This window comes from Corvus hawaiiensis, chromosome 8 (assembly GCF_020740725.1).
Source record: "Corvus hawaiiensis isolate bCorHaw1 chromosome 8, bCorHaw1.pri.cur, whole genome shotgun sequence".
Classification (NCBI taxonomy): Eukaryota; Metazoa; Chordata; class Aves; order Passeriformes; family Corvidae; genus Corvus; species Corvus hawaiiensis.
The window spans coordinates 17421635-17447889 of record NC_063220.1 but is presented as its reverse complement, the minus strand read 5'-3'; the positions used below and the strand labels follow the sequence as shown (position 1 = coordinate 17447889).

Genomic DNA, 26255 nt, shown 5'->3' with positions numbered 1-26255 from the left:
GAAATTGAAATTGTAATTCTCACCAGCAACTTATAGCCCGTATTATGATGTTGCTTCCCTGGCACACAAAGCCCTGGCTTCCCAGTTCTTCACTGACCTTGTCACTCACTATTCCACACCTGCACGAACTGTGAGGGTAGGGTCAGTAGGGTACCTACAGAGCAAACACCATCTGCCGCTATGTGTTCATGGATGGACAAGTGCAAAGCAGCTCCTCACAACCAGAGAATCAAAACACAGCAGGAGCCCCTGGACCTTCCAACTCTTCAATAAAATGCTTCCAGGAGGGGTTACTTTGTCTACTTAACAAGTGTTACTGTTCAACACGTCCCTGAGGAGGAACAGATCAAATGGCTTCTTAGTTTCATTCTCTTTTCTGGATCTACAAGAGATGCCTTTTCCCCCTCTCTTTTTCCAAAAATCAGTGAACAACCACTTCCCTCAGCTTTTTTTCTTGCACACACTTCATTCTTCTATATAGTCTAATGTGTTCCAGCCATTGGATGACTTCCGGGATGTAATACACTTCACACATGAAAGAGGAATTAAATCCACTAGGAATTCTCTACTGTTATTATGGAACTGGTACATTTGTATACATTAACTAACACTGTATCCATGTTTCGATGCCCTTCTATGCTGTTGACTCTAAGACCCTAGATCCCTAAAGACTTCAGATCCCTAAACCAGGCAGCTTTATTTTAAAAGACATAAGAACTGTAGGTAGGAAACACTGTATCTACATTATACTGACTGTCCAACAAGACACTCATTCAGTTTTCCTCACTTACCCGGGTGCTTATCTCTCTGCTTAATACAGCTAAAATGTCCATGTTCACACACACCAGGCTCCTCTGACTCCAGTCGACATCAAAATCACTGTAAAAGCAATCTCATCCCAGACTGCATTATGTTTATGCAAGGGAGCAGTCTATTCCTGTTCTATTTTCGAGAAAATATTTTCTGCATATTTCAGATACCAGAAGGGTATAGAGAGGGGTCTCTTCTCTAGGGCTTGGACCTTCTCAGGCAGGACAGTACCTGAAATGCTTGCAGTAGGAGAAGGGAGTATTTACCTGCTTTTCACATTGACTCAGGGGTCAAGGTAATTCGCTGAGACTGGCAAAAATGAGCATGGCTGTGGGGTCAGAGGGACACAGTGAACCCAAAGAGACCCTGCATGATTCCTCCTTCCCCAGCCAAACCACCACAGCCTGAAATAGCACTACCTGCCCCAGGCCTTGATTCTGTAAGAAATCAAGGAGTGGGTGCTGAAAGCTACAGCAGCTGTCAGAGGAGGCAAGATTAAAGCCAGAGGGCTCATAATCCCTCGGTCCTCCCTGCAGCCTTAGGAAGCCTTGAAAAATGTAGCAGGAGAGACTCTGTACCTAGCCAGAATAACCCTGTCAGCTGCAGGACATCAGGGAGATCCCAAACCCTCCTCCTAAGAGGAAAAAATAAAAGGTGATGCCACAAACAGGTCAGCAAGACAAGCAGCAGTGCCTTTACCTGGTCACGGCCCTGGTGCAGATAGTGACAAGGAAGCAACCAGCGACGATCATCCATCCCCAGCCTCCGTCGGGAGGGCCTGTGTGCCGGGCCCGCCGGGATGAGGCCATGGCGATCCCTGCCTGCTCCTCGCCTCAGTGGCAGCAGATGGCTCTGGCCCTCATGCCAAGCATGGGCTGGGGCTGCTGGGCACATGGGTCACCGGCCATCTGGGGAGAGAAGGCAGGCAGAGCAGGAGTCAGGACACATTGCACAGGCCGTAACCTCAATGGCTGTGCAGGCTGGACAGGACATCCTGCCTCAGCTCTACAGCACAAAAGTGAGTGTTTGCTTTCACATGAAGTTTATGAAAACTTGTTGAAAACCAAAGGGCCATCAGAATTTGACCCAGTGTCTGGTATCATGCTTTTCATGATAATTTGGGTAACTTGCCCGAGCACACAATGCCCTCTTTCTCGCTATGTGTCACTACATACATGTACAAGTCACACTTTACTGCTGCCAGTCACTCATTTACCCCCAGCTGGCTTCCCCACTCATGCCAGTCCCTGGCCTGAACTGTATTTTTGATTGCAATCTCTACTCAAACTAGCTATTCTTCCTTATACAAAATTTAGCACAAAAGTTTTGTTTGAGAGAATACAGCTTTCACCTTTGTACAAGAGGGGAAGATTCACAACACAGCCAGAGCAGATCTGATGATAAAATGACCTCCTTGTTCCCACAAGATAAACTGCAGATGAAAGCTGTAATCAGCAGGACAAGCAACTTAATTTTCTGAGCATGGACAGTTCACAGAAGGTTACAGCTAGCCTGTCCCCCTCTCCTAACCACATAAGTCAAAACTGTGCCTGCATCCAGGCCATAAAATGGTCTCTAAATGCACCTTGAGTGCTGCAGGACACTGCAGGAGACCAAATGACACCCACTGGACCCTAGGTGAGTAACTGAGTCATGCGCTTTGCTAATGGGACCAGCAGCCCTTAGTCCTTCCTGCATCAGTGACTGAATGGCAGGGCTCGATTGAGGGACCTGAGATGCCTCAATTTACACAGTGCAGGAACACACAGTGCTGGCTGTCAGTGCTGGATTTCAGACCATGTTTCTGCCATCACCAGCAAGCCCTTAGCCTCTGGATGGATTGAACATTTATAAGGCATAAGCAAAATATTTGGGATGTCTTTCAGTTTTGCTTGAAGAGAAAGCTCAGATACTTCTATCTCACCTAACTACAACAGATGCTACGTTTGCAACATTCCCACTGACAAGAACCACAGGCTTCCCAGGAAGTGTTTCCTGTTACAGCAGGTCAGAGGGCTACAGAGCCACTTAAAATGGCCATTCAAGAAAACAGATACATGGCTAACAATGAGCATCCTCAGTCCTTGAAGCTGATCAGACAGATGATGCTCAAGGCTTGACTCTGAAAACCCAGAGCTCCATGACCCAAAACAGCAAGGCACCCCAAATCTAGCCCTAAACTCCACCATAGCTGAACCTTTGAGAAGTGTTCATCTGTGGCCACCTTGAGATACCCAGATTTGCACCTCAAAACCAAAACCAGAGTTATTTTAAGAAAACATACGCACACTGCCAAACTTAAAGGTGAGCAAAATAGGAGAAAACATGTATGACAAACGAAAACCACAACATGTTGAAAGCTTAGATGAATAAAACCTAGTCCTACCATGACCTGTGAGCAGACCATATTTGTCATGTGTAGATTCCATCCAGGCTACAGACAGTTTTGCAGGGTTTATGTTATGGTTCAAGAAAGTGGACATGAGCTAATGACTGATTCTTTATTTTTAATTGATAGGGTCAATCGTAGCTTCAAAAGAAGCTTTCTGTATAGCTTCAATCAACAACTGCCTTACAAAATATGTGCAAACATTGGATGAACAAGTTATCTGATGGCTAAGGCAGCAGTTACATGATTCTTCATGTTGGATCAGTGAATGACCAGATCATCAAGTGGTGTGATTTACTCAAACCATCACCACACCCCTGTCTACTTAAATGGAAAACAAAGCTCAACTCACTTTTGTGTCTACGTGTAACCTAGTCACAAAAAACCTGCTAGATAATCTAGCATTAAGCCAGAGGGTCACAAATAGATTATATCCTGATTTGTCAGTGAAATCTACTGTCAACTTATCCTGTCAAATTCACTTGAACAAGCAGAGCCAGTACCAGTGTTTTGTACCATGTGGCCACCACGTTTTGCATCTAACACTGAGGGCCTCAGCGTGGATTTATGGCAGTATTGCAAGTTTAATAAGTTATGTTCAAATGCCTGGATGATTGAATAGCCCACAAGAACCCATGAATTAACAGGGCATTCATAACATTCAAGTTATTTAGCTTAAGAGTTTCCTGGCAATCACAGGTAATATAGCTAGGTGGGGTTTGCATAAGCACATGATCCATCACAGAGGGATCCTGAGCAATTCAGACATACCACTTCAGCATTTCCACAGTCTTGGTAAGAAGAGGCTTCTTATTTTGGATCTGAGCAGTATCTTTCATTGCCCCTTCTACAGGATTTTTTTCAAGTTATGATTATTTAGGGTGGAGGAGGAACTTCCAGGAATGCCAGAAGGGATAACAGTAACTCTTCAATAAGCAGAAATATACACAAAAATGTTCAGAGGAGTCAACAATCTCCCCATACAGAGCCCTAACTAATTTTAATGCACAAACAGCAATAGCTGGGTGGCATGGCCTCAGCCTAGATCTCTGGCCCAACTTCCCAGGCAAGCTTCAGATCAGGGTTGAGAACCTAGTTTGCATTTTTAGCTGTACATTAACGTACTTGGGAAGAATCCGATGACATATCAGGCTAAGTAAACGTAGATTAGCTATTTGGTTACATGGTTACTTGCTGTTATTTTCCCAGAGCCCTGCCAGCAAACATTTAATGAGGTTACAAGCAACTGAAAACAACCATATTATAAGAAATGCCTGGCCAACAGAAAAGGTCACCCAGCCTCCCTATGGCAGATTAGTGCAATCCTCATCTCCTTGACTCCCCACTTGCTTCAAGGAGTGCTGTGACTTTCACAGCCACTGAACTAATAAGCAAGTTAAATAATTACCTTTCTTGTTGCTGCACATGTCTAAAAGCACTTATTATGTCAACCTGAAAATTTCATTCTGAGGCTAGGAAACTTCATTTGCTTACACCCTGGTGCTGTTTTCTAATTATCTGTATGGTGGATAGTACGGCTTATGGATTCTGCAAATGAATTTGAACAGCAAGAAAGCACACTTTATCTGAGCAATCATGTCCTTCCCCTTCCCAAACCTCAGCTTGCTCTCATGTTGCATCTTTTTCTTAACCATTCTGGTATAGGATAAGACTCTTTTTGCATATCTGCTCCACTGTCAGGCCTGGCAGCATCGGCTGCTATTATAACACATCTCAGATGTACATAAAAGCTCCTCCTGCTTGAGACATCTCAAGAAAAGCAGGGTTAAAGGACAATCTCATGAAACAGTCTATACTTTGCAACCTTTGCTAGATAATTTTCACTCAAGCACTAAGCCGATGTGCTTTGCTGTGAGTTCAAAGATGCAAGTGGGATGAAGATGGTACAAATTGGTCATCCCTTAGAAAGCTTTAGTTACTCAAAGTGCCCTGGCAGCTCACTAAGCAGTGACACTGTTGCCCCAGGTTAAAACATTAGGTTTAATTTGGCAGGACAAATAACCTATCAGTTACTTCAGCAGCTGTTTTTGAGAACCCAGGAAAGAAAACAAGCACTCCTGAGAGCATTTCCCTTACTCATTTGCTCAGCAAGCAGAAAGGAGCAGGTGAGGTTACTAAAAAGGCACTGCTATAACCTTGCACCTCATCACAAGGTCTCTTTAGCCAGGAAAAGGAGCACAGAAATCCACAGCAGCTTAGCAACCAGCCAGCACAGTGACAGGAGCCACTGACCTTTTAAACAGCTCACAGCCAGCAAAGCGCTCGCTGCTCCCTCTGCCCGCCTCTCCTGCCACCCTGAAGGCTTCCTTCTTAAAGAAATCGTTTCAATAATGATATCACAGCAGTGTGAAGATGCAAAGCATTTGTATGACAAAGGACAGAGGAACAGCAGGTACAGTCATGCTGGCTTGCCCAGGGACCAGAGGTGGGGTTTTTCCTGCCTTGTTCAGCTGCTCCATTTGCAGTGTTGATGTACCTGGGCATCATCTCAAGAAATGCCACCTCCAGTGCCAGACAGTCTGGGTGCTTTTTGAAAATGCTCCATTTGCAGAGGGATATGGCTTCAGCCAGAGGAACAGGCATAAGGTGAGCTTTGTATCACAGCTGCCCCAGGCAGGAGCACACAGATTCCAGACCATACTGGGGGGTCCCACTCCACTACTTTCTTATTCTTCACCCTATCCTGACTACACAAAATCAAAATGGCTGTGGGTGTTTAGACACCTTTGCAATTTCTTTCAGAACTGCATGGAAGGATTCTGTGCAGTTTATCCCAAAGGAGCTGGCCCAAATATGTATTACCAGCATAAATAGGCACAGAATCCAACGCTTACTTTTACCTGTTCCATAATATGGAGATGCACATGTCAGAAGAATAAGAAAGAGACTTACCCAGAATTTCTTTCTGGACCAGTGTCAGATACATACAGGTAGATAAACTGTATGTGCCATTTGCTGCCTTTACCATGAAGATGGGGTGGGCAAGGCCTGAGGAACTTGTCACAGTCTCTGTGCCCAGAATGCCAGGACACTCTTCCAGAACAGGTTCATTCACACTATTGAATTTAAATTGTTCTTTTCTGGTGAACAACAACACACACAGCTTCCAAAGCCACTGTAAGAACATTCATGCAAATGAATTTTATAAAGAACAAGTATAAAGCAGTTTAAGCATAGCTGGAGAAGATTCATTAATGCGTGAAAGGTAACAGAATTGCATATATTTACTGCATTTAACCCATGCACCTAGCTCTGGGTTAGTTTTAATATCTTCTTGTATGTACGCTATTCACATAGCTCCAAGACAGATCTTTTGTCTTTCTTGTTCTTAAAATTGCACCAAATATTATTTCTAGGCACTTGCTACATTCATGTTGACCTCTTGTTTTAGTACTCTCTTGTTTTCTCTTCCCTTTGACTGCTGCATCTTTAATGAAATGAAAAATAAACAAACTAAAGAACTATTAATAAAAGAAAAAACAAAAAGGGCACGGTATGGGTATCACAGACAGAAGAAGGAAAAAGCTAGCTGACAAAAAGATGCTTGTTCTGTGCAAGAGTGGAGCATAAGATTAAATATTTTACAGGTTTTGAAAGAGTTCATTTCTTTTGTGCATCTTGAAGGATCAAGGATGACCACATCTGACCACTGACCAGAGTCCTCCCAGAAGTGTGCTAGCCCCCTTAACTCATAGAATACAGCACATTTAAATGGAACATGGTATTTTGTATGAGCCCAGAAGATGCAGACAGGTGCAAACCTTCTATCAACTGTTCTAGTTAGGAGAAGAGGAGATTTTGGGGGTTTTTTTTGTTGTTGTTAGGAAGAAAACAAGACACTTTTTCATCCTCTTCTGCTTTCCCATATTCCCACACTAGCAATTGCATACCACGGTAGGCACTACAGCCAGCATTCTGGCAGGCAGCTAAATCCTAAATTGTTCTGAAATACACGGAAAATAGACACTTCAATTCTGTACAGCTCTTGGGATGTAAACACTATTTCTAATCCAATCTATTTTCCTCCAGTTAACAGCTGTCCCATTCTGCACCCTGAGTTAGCTATTTAACTCGGAAAGAACAGCTATTTTTGATTTCAGCAGAGTCTATTTATCAAGAATTATATGATTATGACTTTGACTTGTTTAAAAACAACCCAAGAGGTCCTTTGAAACCCTCTGTCCCTAAATAAAAATAACTCCATTGAGCACCTTAAGGCTGTCACTCTATATTGTCAGCCTTTTTTTCTTTTTAAATATGTGTCTGTCCAGTCTCTAGATAAAACCAAAGTTTATGTTTTTCTGAAAAGAATGGCAGATGAATCCATGGAAATTTTCCTTGTGCAAGCAAGTAATCTTGTGGATTATGCCCATCTCTACATACAGGGTACACATTCAGCTTCTCAGACGTCCATAAATTCAGTATCTCTCCAGCACTGTTACAAATGGTTAAAAAAAGAACTGCTTACCTGAAAGTTCATTTAGGGAATTTTGCCAGAATCAAAGCAAACAAACAAACATATAAAAAAAAAATCCCAAAACAAAACCAGAATCCAACCTGACTTTTAATTGCTGCCATAACACTGAGCCAAGAAGCACATCAAGACAGATTGTAATAAGTGCTTCATGCTTTTTACTGTCTTATCCATATATTCCTGAATAAATCTGGATGGTTTATTTTGAAAATGTGTAACCACTTTTATACTTTTAAGGAGGGATTTCCCTATGATACCAAATAAGAGCAACATTAATAATTTATTTGTATTTGTATTTGTATACAAATAATTTCTATTTGTATTGCAGTAGTACTTTGGGGCTTCTGACCAGGGAGCAGTGTCACAGGGCTGGGCATCATACAAACATCTGATAAAACTTGCCCTCCATCCAAAATGTATCCAGATAGAGAAGATAACTGTGTAGCAGCCCAGCTTAATAACTCCTATCACTATGCTGAACAGCAAACACTCTTTGTGTGCTTCAGTTTATGCATAGGAGGGAGGTGGTTGCTGGAGACAGACTGAACAGGAAAAGCAGTCTGGAAAGCAAAGGAATGCTAAGCAGCTGGTAGAGAGGGGCATAGGTGAGTGGGGTGACACAAAACAAGGGCAAGAGTTTAGAAGACTCCCTTTTTACCCAAAAGTAAAAGCACTCAGAGCTGTAACATGAAAAAGATGGCAAAAGGAAGGATTGTAGAGCAGCAGGATGTTCATCAGCTGCTCCCATACCAAGCAGTCACTGGGATAGGAAGGGCCATGCTTGCCTCCCACAGAAATCACTTTGCCATGCTGGCTCCTTAATTTGTTAAAGTTGCCAGAAATTTTGAAACCAAATGGTGCAGCTTGAGGCCCAGCAGAAATAGTTACTCTCTGCTGGGTCAGCAATGAGAAATGTAATGTGAACATCCCTTGTCTCTTAAAACCATTGTGTGGGGCTTACAGAAAACCAACAGCCTGACAGAAGGGGTCTACAGAAAAAGGTTAAGTGAATGATAATGGAAACCTCTTGACCCTTTTATGTAGTTTCTGGCTAGGTTAGCCCTTAAATAATACTGTGTAACTACAGAGAGTAAAATACATGAAGGAATATTTTTGTAGGAAAACACCTTTGCATAGAAAAGCTTGACTTTAAACCCACCTGAAAATGTGCATTTTTGATTGACACTCTTAAGGATTTTTAAATAGGCGCAGTACTCACCATTTCATTTTTCACTGTGATGGAAAGAACAGAGAGCCAGACAATTTTCCTTGAGTACATGGCTGTTCCCAAAATCTGAGCTGAGACTGTCAGTGAGCACACCCTTAGCAAGGCTATGGTCACACATGTTCCATCTTATGATGTCAACATACAGATGTGTCAGAAATTTCTGATGTTTGCTATTTTTCTAATATCTCTCCATTTTCAATATTGCTACATTTCCTAACATAGAAACAGGTGGTGGGTAGGCAGTGGTTTTTGGAAGGGTTTCTATTTCCTTATAATTACATTATATATCTGTTAATTTTGAGTTTTATAATATATCATTAATGATGATTAAACATTTCCAACACTTCTCATTTACTGTTAAGCTTAAATATGTGATAGTAAAGTAATTTTTCTCAGTCATTCCTATGTTCGAGGATCTGTGCACTTCTCTGGATCAGGCACTTGTTAGTGTCGTCTTATATCCTTAAAGAAATGCTAGCATCTGACCATGATTTCTTGGAAATTCTGAAAAAGCTTTTTAATCAAAATGATCTTCAACTGACACTTTCCCCACATCTGGTATATTATTTTTTCCATCTTCAAGACAACCTTGCTGTGAGAAAGAATATCACTGCAAAGCTGCTATGGAACACGTGAGAATAGCACATTTTTTTTTCAGACAATTACATAGTCAGTCTGTGGAAATCACTACTCTCCCCTTTCTTCACTGATTCTGCACCCCTACTTTGGTGATAAGGATCCAAAAATTAACCTCTCTTAGGTTAGCTGGAGATGACCTGCTGAATCATATAACAAGCAAATGCTGTTCTGATCTCTCCAGAGACAATTAGGATGCTCTCAGGAGTGCTCAGGCACAACAGTGCAGCTGTACCTGGGTGAAGCTGAGGGGCTGACAACCATGGAGACACATCTCCCTGAACATACCTGCAAGTTCCAAAGGCCACCCAAAACCTGCGGTTGCTTCCAGTTCTATGTCTCTCTCTGATGAGAAATGAGTGCTGATGAACACCAGGTCCAGCAAACGTCCTCAGTGGGGAGTCCCAGCCTGGGGAAGCACTGACAGCCCTTCTGAAGCGTCCTGGGAGAGGTGCCACCAGTGGCCAGGCTCCTGCTTGGCAGAGGAGATCCAAGAAAACAGGAGGAAAGCCCAGGGGACACTGGTATGCCCTCACCTAGAAGTCTCAGTGATACACTTACAGAACTTGTACCTGTACTTGGAGCTGTTTCACAGTTATCACCTTTTCAGCCTTTCTGTTCATGGAAAAACCTTGTTCAAGCCATGTAAAACTAATTTGGTTTTTAATGTCCTTGATGTGTCTGGCTGGGTTTTAGTAAGATGCACTTAAACAAAGACATGTTTTCCTCATGTTCTTGAAGAGTTCAGAGCCCAAGTGGCACTGTTTGGTTTTTTAGCAATTCACACAGAAAAATACTTTTCACAGTTGATTTTCAAGATGTGAATCTTACACAAGTGCTTTCTAAAGGGAAAGGAGATGACTGTTTTAGAAAACAAATTCTGTACCTACAGAGCAAGCTATGCGGAAGATTGCCTCTATCTGATGGTTTATGGCTGCTGTTAGCATCAGTTCATTGTCTTCTTCAATGTGCAATATTTGCAAAAGCTAATCAGGCATGGAAAGGCAAGGCAGGTTATTTCCTTTTGCTCACACAAGCTTACATTCTGAAACAAAGCTATTACGACACTTGATGCCATGCATGCTCTTCTAATGGACAATATGCACCATATGATTGCACCGTGACTATTATTTCTCTTGGGAGGTTTTCAGCTGAGACCTTGAACTCTGTAAAAAAGTCAGATAGCCTTACTATCATGTCAGAGCCACAAATTATTCTCCCTATAATAACATTAGTATATAATTATTGTATATACAATGGTGCATTAACATAATCCCCAGCAGGACTGGTAGAAAATTCTCTAAGTACTGGACGAACAACTGTTTAAGACAAAAAACCAGGATGTCTGTCATTTCCTGAAACAGACTTCCAAAAGCAACTACTGATGAGTGTGGCTTTACAAGGTTAGATATTTCTGAGAAGTCATTGTACAAATCACATTTAGTTTATTAAAAAAGCATAATATATTATAATAGATCCATAGGTACACTCCCATGAACACATCTCTGCACAAGTAGGCTCATATGTGTGTCATTGCACATAGCCTTCAGAAAGCAGCAAAAGGGAAGCTACTAAGTTGGGAAGGAAACATGAAATATTGAAATGAATGACAAGGAAACAGATGGAAGTCAAGATGAAAAACTCTTAGCATGCCATACAAAATATATCTCCAACCAGGAAGAATGCATTAGGCAGCATGCATGTAGTGAAAATATGCATCTACTCACAAGTAACTGTTTTGGTGAAATCACATGCTGAAAGTTAACAGACAACCCAAGTGTCTTGGGCAAATCAGCACATTCTTCATGCTCAGTCTTCCATTCAGCCTCACCAAGCCATCCATGTTTCAGCTAGATCCTTGTTTAATACCATATTTTAGTTTTTAGGAAAGGTTTAAAGCTTTGAGAAAAGTGCCCCAGGTTTCCTTTGCTGAGTGAATACTGGTGCAGCTGCTTGATTACATCATTTTCAGAAATGATCAGCAGGAACTTTCCATGATACTTAAGGGTGTACTCCTGCTAGTTAGCACTGCAGCCCAGAAATACTGTTTCTCAGTTTTATGTTAAAGAACATTTCCCTTCATAGAATGTTTTTGTTTTGGTAAGTGAAACACAGAAAAAAAAAATCTCCCTGTTATACCTTAAGTATGTTTTACCTTTGCTCTCCAGATTTCTATTTTAACTTCTTTAAAAGTTAATCTCCATTTTCATTTTCTCTGATGTTCCCATAAATAACCTCAGTTTGTATCCTCTCAGCTCCATAGACACTGTCAGCAAGAAGAATGTTACAGAAAGTGTTCAGACATGCCTGTGATGGAGATGTAATTGGAAAGAATATTTGAAAAAATATCTGACCACAAGAAGCACAGGATTATCTTAAGTCATAAAAAGAATGAGACAAAGGGCTTTGCACCAAAGGACCCAAGGGTCCTTTGGCAGGAAAACAAACCTGTAAGTAGTGAGGGCAGAAATTTTACAGAAGAGGTTTGAGTTACTCTAGCAGTAAATGAGACAGTATGTAGAAAAACAGGAAACCACTTTCCCCAGATTGTATCACATTTGTCTTTTCTCTTCAACATCTACACTGTAAAGCCAGATAGCTATAAAAGGAGGAGGAAAAGAGCCCATCTGGAGGAGCAAGATGTTAGGGAGTCATCTTGTTAAATGTTAGACAGCAATGATAAGAGAGCCCATAAAAGGTGAAATTGTAAAGTACTTGAAAAGGGAAAAAAGAAAGAGGCTGATGCTATCTAAGAAAAATAACCTAGAAATTTATGTAAGAACTGGTTATAAAAACATGGATAAAAATGCTCTGTTTCTTCTTCCTATTAAACACAGTCCTAATTACAGCAGCTGAATATCTACAGCCCCAGAACCAGCACAGCCTGCCAAATCTCCCATAAAACACCCAAAGGCTCCTATGGGCAAACTCTCAAATGGAAACACTTCAGAATCAAACTATGCAGGCTCTTCTTTTTCATCTGATCCTACAGGCCAACTTGCTGGCCATTTATCACAGCATTTTGAACCACTGAATTGGAAAGTTTATAAAAACAAAAGCCTGGCTAAGAAATTCAAGAATAGGTTGTAGAACTTAGTATGGGCTTTCAAGTTGGTACCATGGTCCAGGAGGTACTCCATAGGAATTATAAGAAAGTTTTTTTTTTATAAAAAAACCAGGTAGTCTGGGCTTTTCACTCTCAGCTTTGTTACTGACATTACTGGTCAAGGAACCATGGTGAAGAAATGCATTTGCTCCCTGGTTTGACTGGACAGTCATACGAGTATCCTTTGGTCAAAGTCTCACCACATGTCAGCTTGGGAATGAAAACAAGATTTAAAAGGACAACTCAACTGTTATCCTCTTATCCTGTTATTCCAGCCAACCTTGTAATTGTTTCTCAACTAGATCTCGTTATCAAAAATCCTTTTAGTGGGATCAGTTTCACTTTAAACAGCTTATTACACGGATGACTAAAGGAGCAAAAATAACTCAAGAATTAACAGAAAAAATTATTCCTATATTGATACACTGAGGGTGATATTCCTTAAAATCTTCTCACAGGAAATTAAGTTTTTTTCTGTAAAAATGAACAGGTCCTAGTGATTTTTTCAAGAACATCTTCTATTTACAATGGAAATTCACCCCCTATAGGAGATAAACTATAACTATCAAGATAGTATTATTTAAATTGCATCTTCTGAATTACCTGGAAGAGTAACTTCGAGCATTCCAAAGAATTGTTGCAGGCAACTATTGGTTCACCCATATATTCATTGACACCATAATAACAAAAGGATAATCTTGATCTCACGCTAAAACTGATAAACAAAAACTAAGGTCAAATTAAATTAATATCTGTTTCTCAACTATGGCATCTCTCACAGAGTTAAGTTGCCATTTCCAATTAAGTATCACTGATGTATCTTGGCACCCTGAAAAACACTGGAAAGGTGTTGGCAGCAGTGCCTGCCTATGCACCTACCTAAACAAGGTCTCTTGCATACTCCAAATCCTTCATCGTTAGATAATTTTTCTCCTTGAGTGGGTATTTCACATAAGGGCAGATTGCATTTAATACATTTTAAATTGCTACAAAGTTCTAAATTCACCTGAAGCAAAAATAGAATCACAGCAAATTTTAATGAGTCCACAAGTGCCATCAGATTTCCTTTTCCTCCTCCACCGCCACCCTAAAACACACTCCGCTTATTTCACACGCTGTCCTGTCTGTCACCACACTCACATCCTCTGGGTTTTTTCCCTACACAAATTTTATTTGGTGCATTAGTGCCAACCACATAGACCTATCCTGTCAGGAGGCATTGACACACTGACAACAGCATTTACCTGGTTGCTATATTCTTGCTTGCTATATTCTCTAGAAGCAATAAAACCAAGGGGGTTTTTATTCTCTAGGAGTTGCTTTGTGTACTGAGTTTTCACAGCTGTCTCCCAAGATTTACTTTCTCATTTGAGTAAAAGTAAAAATTGCTTACTAAAGGAGTACTCTGCAGAATACCTCTGCTTATATGCCCAAGATGCCCATGCAACACTTCTAATCTGAAATACTTTGTTATCTCATCCTTTCTGGCAAACAAACAAAGCTTGCAAACTGACAAGTGTCACCTTACCACCAGCCACGTGTGGGCTGTTTTTATGGAGTTTGCACCATAAGCCAAAGGCAGAATTACATCATATGGGTTGCAAACCCTCAGAGATTACTCTCCACTCCATTAACTTCATTAAAAATAGACCATCTGTGTGGCATAATTCTATTTATTCTTTCCAGCTTGCTACTCCATCAGGCTAAATTAAGTGGGCACTGATAGAAAGAACTCTGACCACAAACAAGAGACGAAACACTGGCTTCATGCAGAGCAGAGGATGGTGGACCAGGCGGGGAATGAGCCACAGTTCATCCTAAATTTCCCACTGTCACTTGCACTGCTTTGCTCTACTGCCCTGCCTACTCTGCATCTGGATCCTTAAGTTAACCAGAAAGGGAACTGCTCAATGCTTTGGATCTGTGCTGTGTCCCACTGAGCTAAATAGGGTACAGAAATAACAGTGTTTGTCTCTACAGGAAGCTGGCTCTGGCTGGGATTCACAGGGATGTCTCTGCTAACAAAGCATTTTTGCCCTGCCAATTTGCATCACAGCCACACGCCAACCTGCAAAACCAAAAATGAAATTTGACCAATTAAATTTTTCTCCAACTGCATCCTGTTTTGACTGCTTATTTTTTCACATATTTAGGGTGGAAGCCAGGTCCTTCAATACATAATGACAGAAACTGCATATGTTTGCTGAGAGTTTGAGGGTCCTTTGTGATTAGCTGTGATGCCACATTCAGCACATTTTTCATCCAATACTAATTTCTCTGCTGTCATCAAATTGTATTTTATGGCAGCTGCATTTCCCAAATTAAATATTTGGGCCACTTTCAATGCAAAATACCAGATGCACAGAGAAATAGTCTGAACTGCTTTAGATGAGGAAATAGAAAATGTTAATTCTATACTTAACATAGAAAACAGCTTTCATACAAAAAACTACAGCTGCTATTGGAGCACAGTGTTGATACTGATCAAGTGGAGAAACTACCTGGTCTTTGTATTAACTCAGTCCTTTCAAGAGGGAAAGCACTTCTGCTCTCAGCTGGCTTTTCTTGCTCAGCTGATTTCCATTCCAATATTCTCTCTGTCCACAGGAAAACTTTTTTCAGTATTTTAAAAATGCACTTCGGCTTGCTGCTGGTGGTATCACTCTATAGCTGCCCCAGGACCATTCAGACTAAAGAAAGAAAGAGAAATATATACAGAAGTTTAGAAAGAGAGAAGAAGGGAGTCAACAGAGGCAGAGGGCACTTTACGAAGAAGCTTCTCAAGTTGTTTTGAGTCAAAACAAGTAGTGTTGGCTTGTTAGATGAAGCAGGTCAGATAGTGTGTCTTTCAAGCTTTTATGGAAGAAAGTGTAATTTAAGAGGATGTTTGCATGAAGACAGGGTTGCTAAGAGATACAGTCAACAGGGAGAGAACTCTCCAGGAACATGTGGCGGCAACGACATGAACATGGTCAGAATACATAGGCAGTGGTTTGTTATCCAAACTGACAGGACTGCATCTGGAAGGCTGCAATGTTTAAAAACAAACAAACAAACAAAAAGCAAACTACAAGAAATGTTTGTTTCTTTTAAAACATGAGAAGTTGCTGCCTATGAGACGTGTAAAACATCAACACATTCAAATGGCAAATAGCACATCAAATCAATTCTTCAAGGGCTGACTCAGATCAGTTAGCCCATATGATGAAAGGGAAACCTTTATTCCCATCTAGTTCAGTGCATCAACTCACTTTAAAACCAGCTTTGAATATTTATTGAATGCTGACACTGAAGCCCACCTGTATAGGCAAGGCTGAGTGTGACACCCCTAGCCCAGGAAATTTCAGGCTCAATAGCTGAGAAACTGGATTCAGCATTTCAGTGACAGAAAGATGAGGCTGGCACATGCCTTGAATGTGGAACCATTTGGGGTTTGATTCTTCTTATTTCAGCTCTCCCTTTCTGTGTTTTTTTAATGACTTTTATGGGAAATAATGGTGATGAGCTTGAAGGGCTGATAACAGGGGCCTCTGGAGGAGAGGAATAAACACAAAGTCTAGAAATTACCAATCCAAATACTCCGATACCTTTAGGAATGCATAGGAGTAACACAAATGGAATCCATACTCCACTGCAGTGTGATCCGAAGACGACAGAGCAGAGAGGAGCTGGCACAGTGACCACAGAGAAGCAGCACAGCCCTGCATTGCCACCTTCTCAGCTGTGCACCCACCAGCAGGTTGCCTGAACAAGCTCCAAACATTCCTCTGCTGAAGGAGCTTGATATTGTCAAACATGACAACTTGATAAGGCCTAAAACAGACAGGAGGAGGTATTTGACTATGTCTACAGACTAAATTAGGGGCTTTTGTGAGGTCTTCAAGAAGCTCTCAAAGCCAACATAGTTTAAGATATGTTTACTATGAACACTCTAAGACGTGACTTATTAAGTACTGAAACAGCCTCCAAAACATTATGGCCAGCAGGAAAACCATTTGAATCAGGAGAGATGTTAATTAGGAAACTCAACAGCATAACAGACTCCAAGAAACCCCGAGAGAGGCAGGAGAAAGATCTCACTTTCCACATTTGCATTTCACATCTGGGAAATATGTATCATTACATCAACATTGGGAGAAATCCAGAAATAGCAGGAAGGAAAGAAACTTTGAGTTTGGAAAAAAAGGTGAAAGACAGGAGACTGTTTACATTTTGAACAAAGGGAGAGAAAAATGTCAGCATTGTCCTGCTGAGGACTGAGGATGAGGAGCTGAATTCCCAACTCCAAAAATATTTTCAGGTCCTATTCAGAAAGGGGGATGCAGGAATTTGGTGGTTGCTAGCCTAAAACATCTTCTCTGTTTTGGTACTCAAAACCTGCCTCTAGGACCTTCTGCAATACCTGGGAAACAACTTTCATTTTTTAAACATCCAAAGAAAATATTTCCTTCTTCTATTTTTTTTTCTAATCAGGAGCTTTGCTTCTGACGTTGCAATCAAGAACTGAAATTTCTTTCACCCTATTTTCATCTGCACTCTCACCTAATGCGTCAAAAGGATTTGAGAAAAGCTTTCAAACATTAGGTACACCGTTATCCCAGAAGAAATGGAAAATAAATGGTATGTAGGCGAGTACTCTGGCAAACTGCGACAGTTGAGGAATCCCTGAAGTTTGGTCACATCTCTTGGCAAGATATAGCAATAATTTTGATGGTATCCCAGTCACTCACAGATTGCACAGGAAACTTGGAGAGCTGGAAAGAAAAGGGCGGCAAATCAGTTCTCCTTATTTACCTGCCAGTAGGTTAAAAGAACAAAAATGTACATTATAAATAAATATCCACATACGGTCTAGGGCTTCCCATGATCAATATTTCTGGACACTTATGACAACCCTCTGCTAGCAACTAATGTATTTACCATTCAAAAAGCATTTAAGGACAGTGTTCCCCAGAAACTGAATAAATTCTAGTGACAATGAGAACAGTCAAAGAAAATGATGTTTAATAGTAAAAGGAGCCCAGATTATTTCCCATGTCTTGTTTTTACATTAGTTTTTCATCCTAGCCACTTAGATAGCACTACCTAACTTGCCAGTTGACGTAAAACATAAGCCTGATTCCTCATGCGTGTGTGGGTGTACAACCCCTGCACAGACCAGACATACAACACATATTAAATAAATACAGTTGCTTCATTTTTCTCTGTTATTTATATAATGCTGTGAGACAGCATTCACACCAAAGCCCAGAAAATCATCTTACAATAAAACACCAAAAAAGGAAAAAGAAACCAACAGTTTTTCAGTGAAAACCAGTAATGTTGTCTAAAAGTAAACACTAAAGATTCATTTACTGCCTTCTCACTTCATTATCTCATCAAACAGAACAAGCAAAAACTAATAAATATGACACAGAAATGAAATAAGAACAAAAAATGCTGTTCATTTTTTTTAAGTCAAGTAAAAGCAGCAAGATTATCCTGGTTTGTGGATAACTTGTAGTTCTCCAACATTGAACTGCAGCTGAGAAATGACTATTCAGTAGCATTTGTATTGTATGCAAAGTAACCGATAGAGTTTTACTAATGAAGACTAAACTTATCCTAACTTACTGACAAAATACATTGCTGCACGCCCTCAAGCCAGTTCTACAATTCCCAGCTGCTGCAGGCTCTGGGGAAGAAATTTGCCACAAATTGCTGGCTAATCTTACCACTGAATAGCTCATCTTGCTGCTGAGGAGATGATCTGCTGCCTCAGGGGCTTGCACAGCTTAAAACGCTGTGAAGACAAAAGTGATGGATTTTGATCTTTCTGTGTAAGGAAAGATAAGTGCCTCCTGGCTACACCTGAATTCTGTGGGCTCCTCTGTCCTGCCATGGTGTCTGTGACCATGCCAGACAGGTGTCACCTGAGCAGCACCCACCCTCTGGTACTGAAAAATGCTTCTTCCAAAAACAGGAGGATGAGGAACCTGAACACCGAAGATTTCATACTTAGAAAATCACAGCTTTCCCTGTATGTAGTTATACCCAGCATCCTACAAGCTGAGGAGGAACAGGGAGCCAATCCAGGAAAAGAGAGTCTTCACCTGGGTATGTATGTTCACCCAGAGCAGCCAACTCAGTGTACAGCCCCATTGGCAACAGCTCTTCCACTCCACTGCAAGTGCAGAACACTTCCAGAGAGGAAAACAAAACCATCAGTTCAATAAGCTCAGTAGGAAGCACCTTCATTTCCAGTGAAGAAAAACAGAGTGATTAGTTTGGACAGCTACAGTTTTGGTTTTTAAAAATGACACCTTTCCAAATTTCTCCATCCCACAGGCTGGGAGCCCACTTCCTGCAGGCAAGCTGTAGCTTGCAGTTTTACTACTCACAGTCACATCAATGTGTGTCAATTAACACACACAACAATATAGCTCATAAAATATGTATTTTGCTCTCATAAGGCTGCTGCAAAGAAAACCCTTTCCTCTTAGGAAAAAAAATGGAAAAAATTAAAATTTTAGGGTTTTTTTAATCTGCTTTTTAAAATCTACATGAGACTCTACAAAGATAATCCAAACCGCAGATGTAGTGACCCACCACAGGACAGTAAAGGTAAGAAACTTTTCTTCAATCCTGTGAAGTTTCTTGTTTTAGGTTGGAAGGAAGAAGGGATTTTTCTCTGTTGAATAAAGAGAGCAATAGCACATAATTTCACCTTCAAGTTCTGTGAACAAGAATGAGTACCATCATTCTCTAAATATGCACTTGTGCTAAATGGACAATATGCTCTGAGTGGTTTTTTACTAGTTACAATAGGATCATGATAGAGAAACAAAGTGTCTAAAGTGAGAATGAGAACAAGTCCTAAAACAATGCACAAAAGCATCAATGCTTTCCAGACTAAAATAAACTGTAGCAGATTATGAAAAGTTTACATTGAACTGACTTCTTAGTCTCACCATACTAATTAAAACAGTGCTACTTGTCTAATTGCTTCTGTCATTCATAATTTAACAGCAGGTCTACACTACATTCAAAAGTATAGTTAACATTTTATGTACATGTAAAACAGAGTCAAGTGCATGCATGTCACAGTTATGGTCTCTAGGATTAGAGGCACCCTCTTAGGGGTGGTTTAATCTTCCTGTTTAGAATTTTAGGCATTCACCTATCCAGCTAAATATAATCTGATTAATAAAACTCATATTCTTATGATGCCTAGGTCTATTTTCCAGAAAAATGGTCTTTTAAAATGCTCATACTCCAAGAGAGAATAGTGTAGGGAACGTATCCTGAAGTTTTACACATAGTTATACATCACGAAAGTAAAATCATTAGGTGCAAACTCAGAGTTACAACAGAAACAGAGCATCATATCTTCGTGTATACAGCTAACTAACTGCAATAAGATATCTGAGCATTCAGCTACATTTTTCAGGCAACTGCCATAACCACATGTCATCCACCTCTGACCACAGCTTGATAAGCAATTACTTCTTTCAGCAGCAGTGATGCCAGCAGAAACAGCCCTTACCTCCTACTCCCGCCACATGTTCCCTCCTTTCAGGCCACCTTCTCAACCCCGACACAGCAACCCCACAGTCAGACAGATCAGAGTTAAAAGTAATCAATAAAAAAGAAGAAAAGGCGCTTTTGAACCCACTGCAGTTCCCCGATGCAGTTCCCCATGAGCCCCACAAATGGCTGTGCTAGTCCAGCTCAGAGGGTGGCAGGGGGCTGCTTACGCAAGCACAGTTCACTCAGGAAACACATGCCAAATCTCTCCCTCAGGAAGCAATTGTGTTTGCACCAAAACATCTGAAAAATCTTCCCCCCCTGTGCCCAGTCTGTTGGACCTTGGCCTGGGAATATGGATCCGGAAGGGATCCCTGGGGGTGTCCTGGTCCCCTTCCTCACAGCTGCAGACAAGAACCAACTCAGCAGATCCGATCAGTCAGTGCTGTAGCAATGCAGCTGTCAGGTAAACGGTGCACAGCTTGAAGCTGAAGTCAATGTGCAAGCTGGGGTGAAAAGAAAGTTCCTGAGGTTTCCCCTGTTTACATATCAGCTGAATCAATTCTGATAAAGCTTTGTAAAATTAAATTACACACTGTGCCATATTATTTTTCATCATCACTTTCCAGCTTCAGGTTAAGGCAGTAGTTAATGATTGAATTTTAAAGGCATTAATGTAGAAACCCCCTTAGGGAAGCCCAGAGAAACCTTCTGTTAAAACACAGCTTCAGTTACACTGCTGCAAAAGATGGAAAAGTAAACATTAAATATAATGCAACTGAAAAAATATAAAACAAGAACACAGTATGTGCTATGCAGCACTAAAAAAAAATACAAAAAGACAGTAACAGCTAATGATTTGAGGTGAGCAATAACACAGCCCTAACTGAGGCATAATAGAATCACTCTGAGGAAACTGCAATTCTGTTTCACTTCATTAAGTTTCATGTTATCCTCCAATTTCCCAGCACTAACGGAAACGTTTCCTCATTGCCACTGTAGGAGCAGACCTACAACAACAGACTCAGCTGTCCCAACCAGCTTGTTAACTTAATGAAATCAATTTAGTCAGAATGCTATCACACAATCCTAAATTCATCCCAAATACCAATTTAACAGCTTACCTGTAGAGGTATTAAACAGAATAGGTTGATAAATGAGTGGCAAATTATCAGAAAGTTCAAAATAAGGATAATACTCACTGTATCTTCTGGCTTTTTTTTTTTTTTTCATTGAATAGATTCCCTGAATTTAGTCAGCCTTTGAGCACACAATTTCCTACAAGACATGTGCCACTTGGCCTGAGTCTATTGCACGCCTGGTTGTCCTACAAGAGAGTAAGAATTCTCCTGGAAATCAATTGGGTTAATATCCCAGAAGAAATATCAAGGCTGTTCAGGATAAGGATTGCTTTGATTAGTTAACTATCCCTGTGGAAGGCCACAGGCCAGCTCTCCAGCCCATCTGAGCAGCCTGTGCCTTGGGTTTTGGAGCTTTTGGGGAGCCAGCCGCTCACACACACTCTCACACACACACAGAGGCACACACACACACACACAGACACATGCACAGAGGCACACACACAGAGGCACACACACACACACACACAGAGGCACACACACACAGAGGCACATTCACACACAGAGGCACACACACAGAGGCACAGTCACACAGACACACACACACAGACACACACACAGAGGCGCACTCACACACACACAGACACACACACAGAGGCACAGTCACACAGACACACACACAGAGGCGCACTCACACACACACAGACACACACACAGAGGCGCACTCACACACACTCACACACAGACACACACACAGAGGCGCACTCACACACACTCACACACAGACACACACACAGAGGCGCACACACACAGAGGCACATTCACACTCACAGACACACACACACACACAGACACACACACAGAGGCGCACTCACACACACACAGACACACACACAGAGGCACAGTCACACAGACACACACACAGAGGCGCACTCACACACACACAGACACACACACAGAGGCGCACTCACACACACTCACACACAGACACACACACAGAGGCGCACTCACACACACACAGACACACACAGAGGCACAGTCACACAGACACACACACACAGACACACACACAGAGGCACACTCACACACACTCACACACAGACACACACACAGAGGCGCACACACACAGAGGCACATTCACACTCACAGACACACACACACACACAGACACACACACAGAGGCGCACTCACACACACACAGACACACACACACAGGCACAGTCACACAGACACACACACACAGAGGTACACACAGAGGCACACTCACACACAGACACACACACAGACACACACACAGAGGCGCACACACACACACAGACACACTCACAGAGGCACACACTCACAGAGGCACACACACAGACACACACACACAGAGGTACACACAGAGGCACACTCACACACAGACACACACACAGACACACACACAGAGGCGCACACACACACACAGACACACTCACAGAGGCACACACTCACAGAGGCACACACACAGACACACACACACAGAGGTACACACAGAGGCACACTCACACACAGACACACACAGACACACACACACACAGACACACTTACACAGAGGCACACACAGAGGCACACTCACACACCCCCGTGCACGGGCATCCCGGCGACAGCCGCGGGTCCGCACACACGGGAACGACGGCAAGATGCAGCACTGCCTCTCACACCTGCTTCTGAAACAGGTACATTCGTTCTGCTTATGCAACAGGAATAAAACATACCTGAGTTTCCTCATACCATCTAGCAACTTGAACCGCTGTTTATCCTTAAGCGCTGTTTACCTGACTAACATCTCACCAGACCAACAACTTATACCTACGTATGCACGTATATACAGTTCCTTCATTAAACAGTGGCGTTTACATTCATTTTTATTGATTTTTCAATGTTTCCGCAGTTTTACCACGAGCCAGGCAGGGCAGGAAAGCGACCCGGCTGCAGCCTCACCGCCGGGGAGCCGCGCTGCCCGCCCCGCTCCGCGCCCCGCTCCGGCCACCCCTCTGTCCCTGCTCGCTGCTCCCGGGCCCCGCAGCCCCGCACGCCCTACCTGCAGGCTGCAGCCCCTACCTGCAGGCTCGGCAGGAGCCCCGCGGCCCCCGGTGCGCGCTGCCCGGCGCAGGAGGCAGGGCAGCGGCTCGGTTCGGCTCGGCTCCCCTCCCTGCCGCAGTTTGCCCGGCCGCCCCGGTCGCCCACCTGGCTGACTGGTTGCCGCTCCCCGCAGCGGGCCCCGGTGGGCTCGGCCGAGCGCTGCCCCTCGCCCGGCTCCGTCAAGCTGTCATCGGAGTCTCTCCTTCGTGGTACCTTCACCAACACGAAAAAGTGCGTCTCAGCAGTGCCACGGGAGCTTTCATCGCATTAAGAGGGATTTTTTTCTTCCCGTGGAAGCAAAGTCAGTACTGGGATTTGTGGATCAGTGCTCTCAGGCATTTCATAAGATATTTTTAAACGGTTCCAAAGTCAGGCAACACTCAAGAGTGGAAATAACACCAGAACTTGTGCATAAGGGTGGCCCTCTGTCACATACACCAGCCCTTCCTCCCCATTAGGAATCATGCTGCAGTTTGGCAATCTTTAAATTTTCAAACAGTTCAAAACCCCAGACCAGACCAGGGGAAGGGCTCATGTAGATTTGGACCCTAGACTCTTGGAACAAGTTTCAAATTCCAGCAGCCTTCTGTTTATCCAAGAAAGATAAACTAAGTGGCCTGCTGAATACTGCATGTGTTTTCAGGCAAGATCTGGAAAGCAGCAGGTCTTTACTCAGAAAGGACATTAAACATCCTGTGACACTTTCCATGAGAACAAAGATAAAATGGGATCTTTTCTTACCCTTCTTGTTGCCAGACAAGAGCTGCTTGGTCCTTGTCTTTCCCCTGGGACCTTGCTGCCTTCCAGTGCTTCTATAAAGAGCAAGTGCAAAGCTCCCAGCAGCATGCAAGCAGAGCCCTTGGAGGGTGGCAGAGAAGTGTTTGCCCTGCTGGTCTTCAGGAAAAGTTCAAGCATACATGATTTGCGTGGGCATGGCAGCTTCAGGGTAGATTATTAATTGGAAAAGACTTCCCTTTCTAGGTGACTAGAGTTGCTCTGTGCCATACAGCAGCACAAGAGAGCTAGGAGAGAATGATCTTTCCCCTCCTTCTGCACACTGTGGGATGAAGCTGCACACCACCTGTGCACATCTTCCCTAATATAGGTACACCTCCTCCTGTGGCGTGTGGCCCACAGTAGTTCAAGAGAAAAGGGGCTAGGTTTTCCCCACCATGCATGTGGTTAATAAAACTTGTCCTTGAACAAAAAAAGTGCAGCTCTTACTTTCTTGTTGAGTCTTTGATTTTTTTCCCCTCATTTTTATAGTTCTTCAGTATTTTAGAAAGATTTTTAATCTTACGCGTATTAAACTGTGCTTCATGTTGGAAGATTTCCTTTGCCAAAATACACTGCTAACATAATTGCAGCAGGCTTTATTTGAACTCCTTAACACTGCAAGATAAAATTCTGAACAGGATGGTCTGAGCATTAAGCTACCAGCCAAGAGACTGGGGATCTCAAAATTGCAGCAAACTTCCTCTGCAAGTCTGGTTGGCAGCACCTCTATGACAACTCCCCATCAGCAGTGGGAATGACAGTGGTTATCTGTATTGGCTACTGACATTTTGACACCTGGCTCAACGACAGGTAATGCTTCTCTGTGGTGTGGAAAGGATATTGAAGGATATTGTCAGAGCAGTACAGCCCATTGTGCATTGTACATGCCAGGGAAACTCAGAGAGGCAATAATACCACTCACACCCTGCTGACCTGCCCTTGGCGCTACAACAACTTTAAAACATTTTTGTGCTATTTAATTTTTATATAAATTCATTTTAAGCACTGAAGTATCAGAAGCTGGATATTGCCAAATCAAAATGCATGCCTTCATTTGGTTCTTGGATCAAAACTCTAACAGTAATAGAAATACCAGGGTTTGGGTTACACGCGTTTTACACATTCATGACAGGCTTCCTTTTGTCACAAATTCTTCTCATGCAAGTTTCAACTGCTGACACCAGCTGGACAAACAACACAAAAGAAGTCACAAATAATGGCCTTAATCCTTCCAAAGTTGGAGGACTATGCGTGTTGCTTTCTCAAGAGCTGCAATCAACATAGGACAGGAACACATGTCCTCACCTGGAGTGCCTGACCGGGCAAAGACAACACAGTTGGGGAAGGGCTTGTTTTGGTTTGGTTCCTGTGCAAACAAGAGTAATTCCTTTACACTCTTTCACACTTCGCAAACCACAAAAATAACAGAAAGTATACTACTACAGAATTCAACAGGTAAAAATAAATGTTTTTACAATTTGGAGGATGGTTAGGTGCCATGATACTGTTGATATATGGCCTTCCTATGCAATGAGTGTTCTTAAACTGAACCTTTATGTAGAAATACCTGTTGGAAACTGAAAACCTCACTACCATCCTTCTACTGCCCTCTTCTCCCATCTGCCTGTTGCAGCCAGCCAACAGTACAGGGAAATGCTGTAACGGCATGCTCAGAGTAACATTTCCAGATCTGGTCACTAACACTTGGATCTACAACCTTTGGCATCCTATAGCCAAGGGAACACAGCTTCCCTGGCATCTCTAAAAATTAAGTCAAGGACTGAGGAAACTGTAGGTCCCTATGGTTCCTTCAGCCCCCTCTCTGCAGCTATAGTCCAAATTTTGCCAACTCCAAGGCAAGAAGGTAAAGCACCCACCACTTGAGAGCTGCGGCTCCTTTCTGGAGGTGAAGGCAAGCTCTGTTTCTTACCGACACACAAGATTTTAGCAAGGGATCAAAAGACTGCGATAAATTCCTAAAAATATGTGGCTGTGTAAATCACGTATGTAACCTAAGATAGAAAAAAAGGGTATGTAATGGCCTCCTCACTTTTTCATGGGCACTAGCAATTCCTGGAACATAAGACCATCATTCGGCATCAGACCAAAAGATGCATTTAAAACCA

The 26255-nt window shown here is 42.3% G+C and overlaps 1 protein-coding gene across 7 annotated transcripts in view; it reads right to left on the bottom strand.

Moving 5' to 3' along the window:
* Window positions 1-24243, bottom strand: part of SLC16A12 (solute carrier family 16 member 12) — a 35034-nt gene extending 10791 nt beyond the window's left edge. Inside the window, exons 1-3 of one of the 7 annotated variants that reach the window (XM_048310565.1) lie at window positions 24094-24243; window positions 23458-23565; window positions 1510-1718 (exon numbers count right to left, since the gene is read on the bottom strand). In XM_048310565.1, the coding sequence (XP_048166522.1) occupies window positions 1510-1619 (110 nt within the window). In that variant the 5' untranslated portion in view covers window positions 1620-1718; window positions 23458-23565; window positions 24094-24243. Of the gene's footprint in view, window positions 1-1509; window positions 1719-20189; window positions 21671-23311; window positions 23388-23457; window positions 23841-24093 lie in introns of those variants that run through there. The other 6 variants (XM_048310568.1, XM_048310569.1, XM_048310571.1 and 3 more) reach the window with 6 other exon arrangements.
* Between the last annotated feature and the right edge of the window lie 2012 nt (window positions 24244-26255).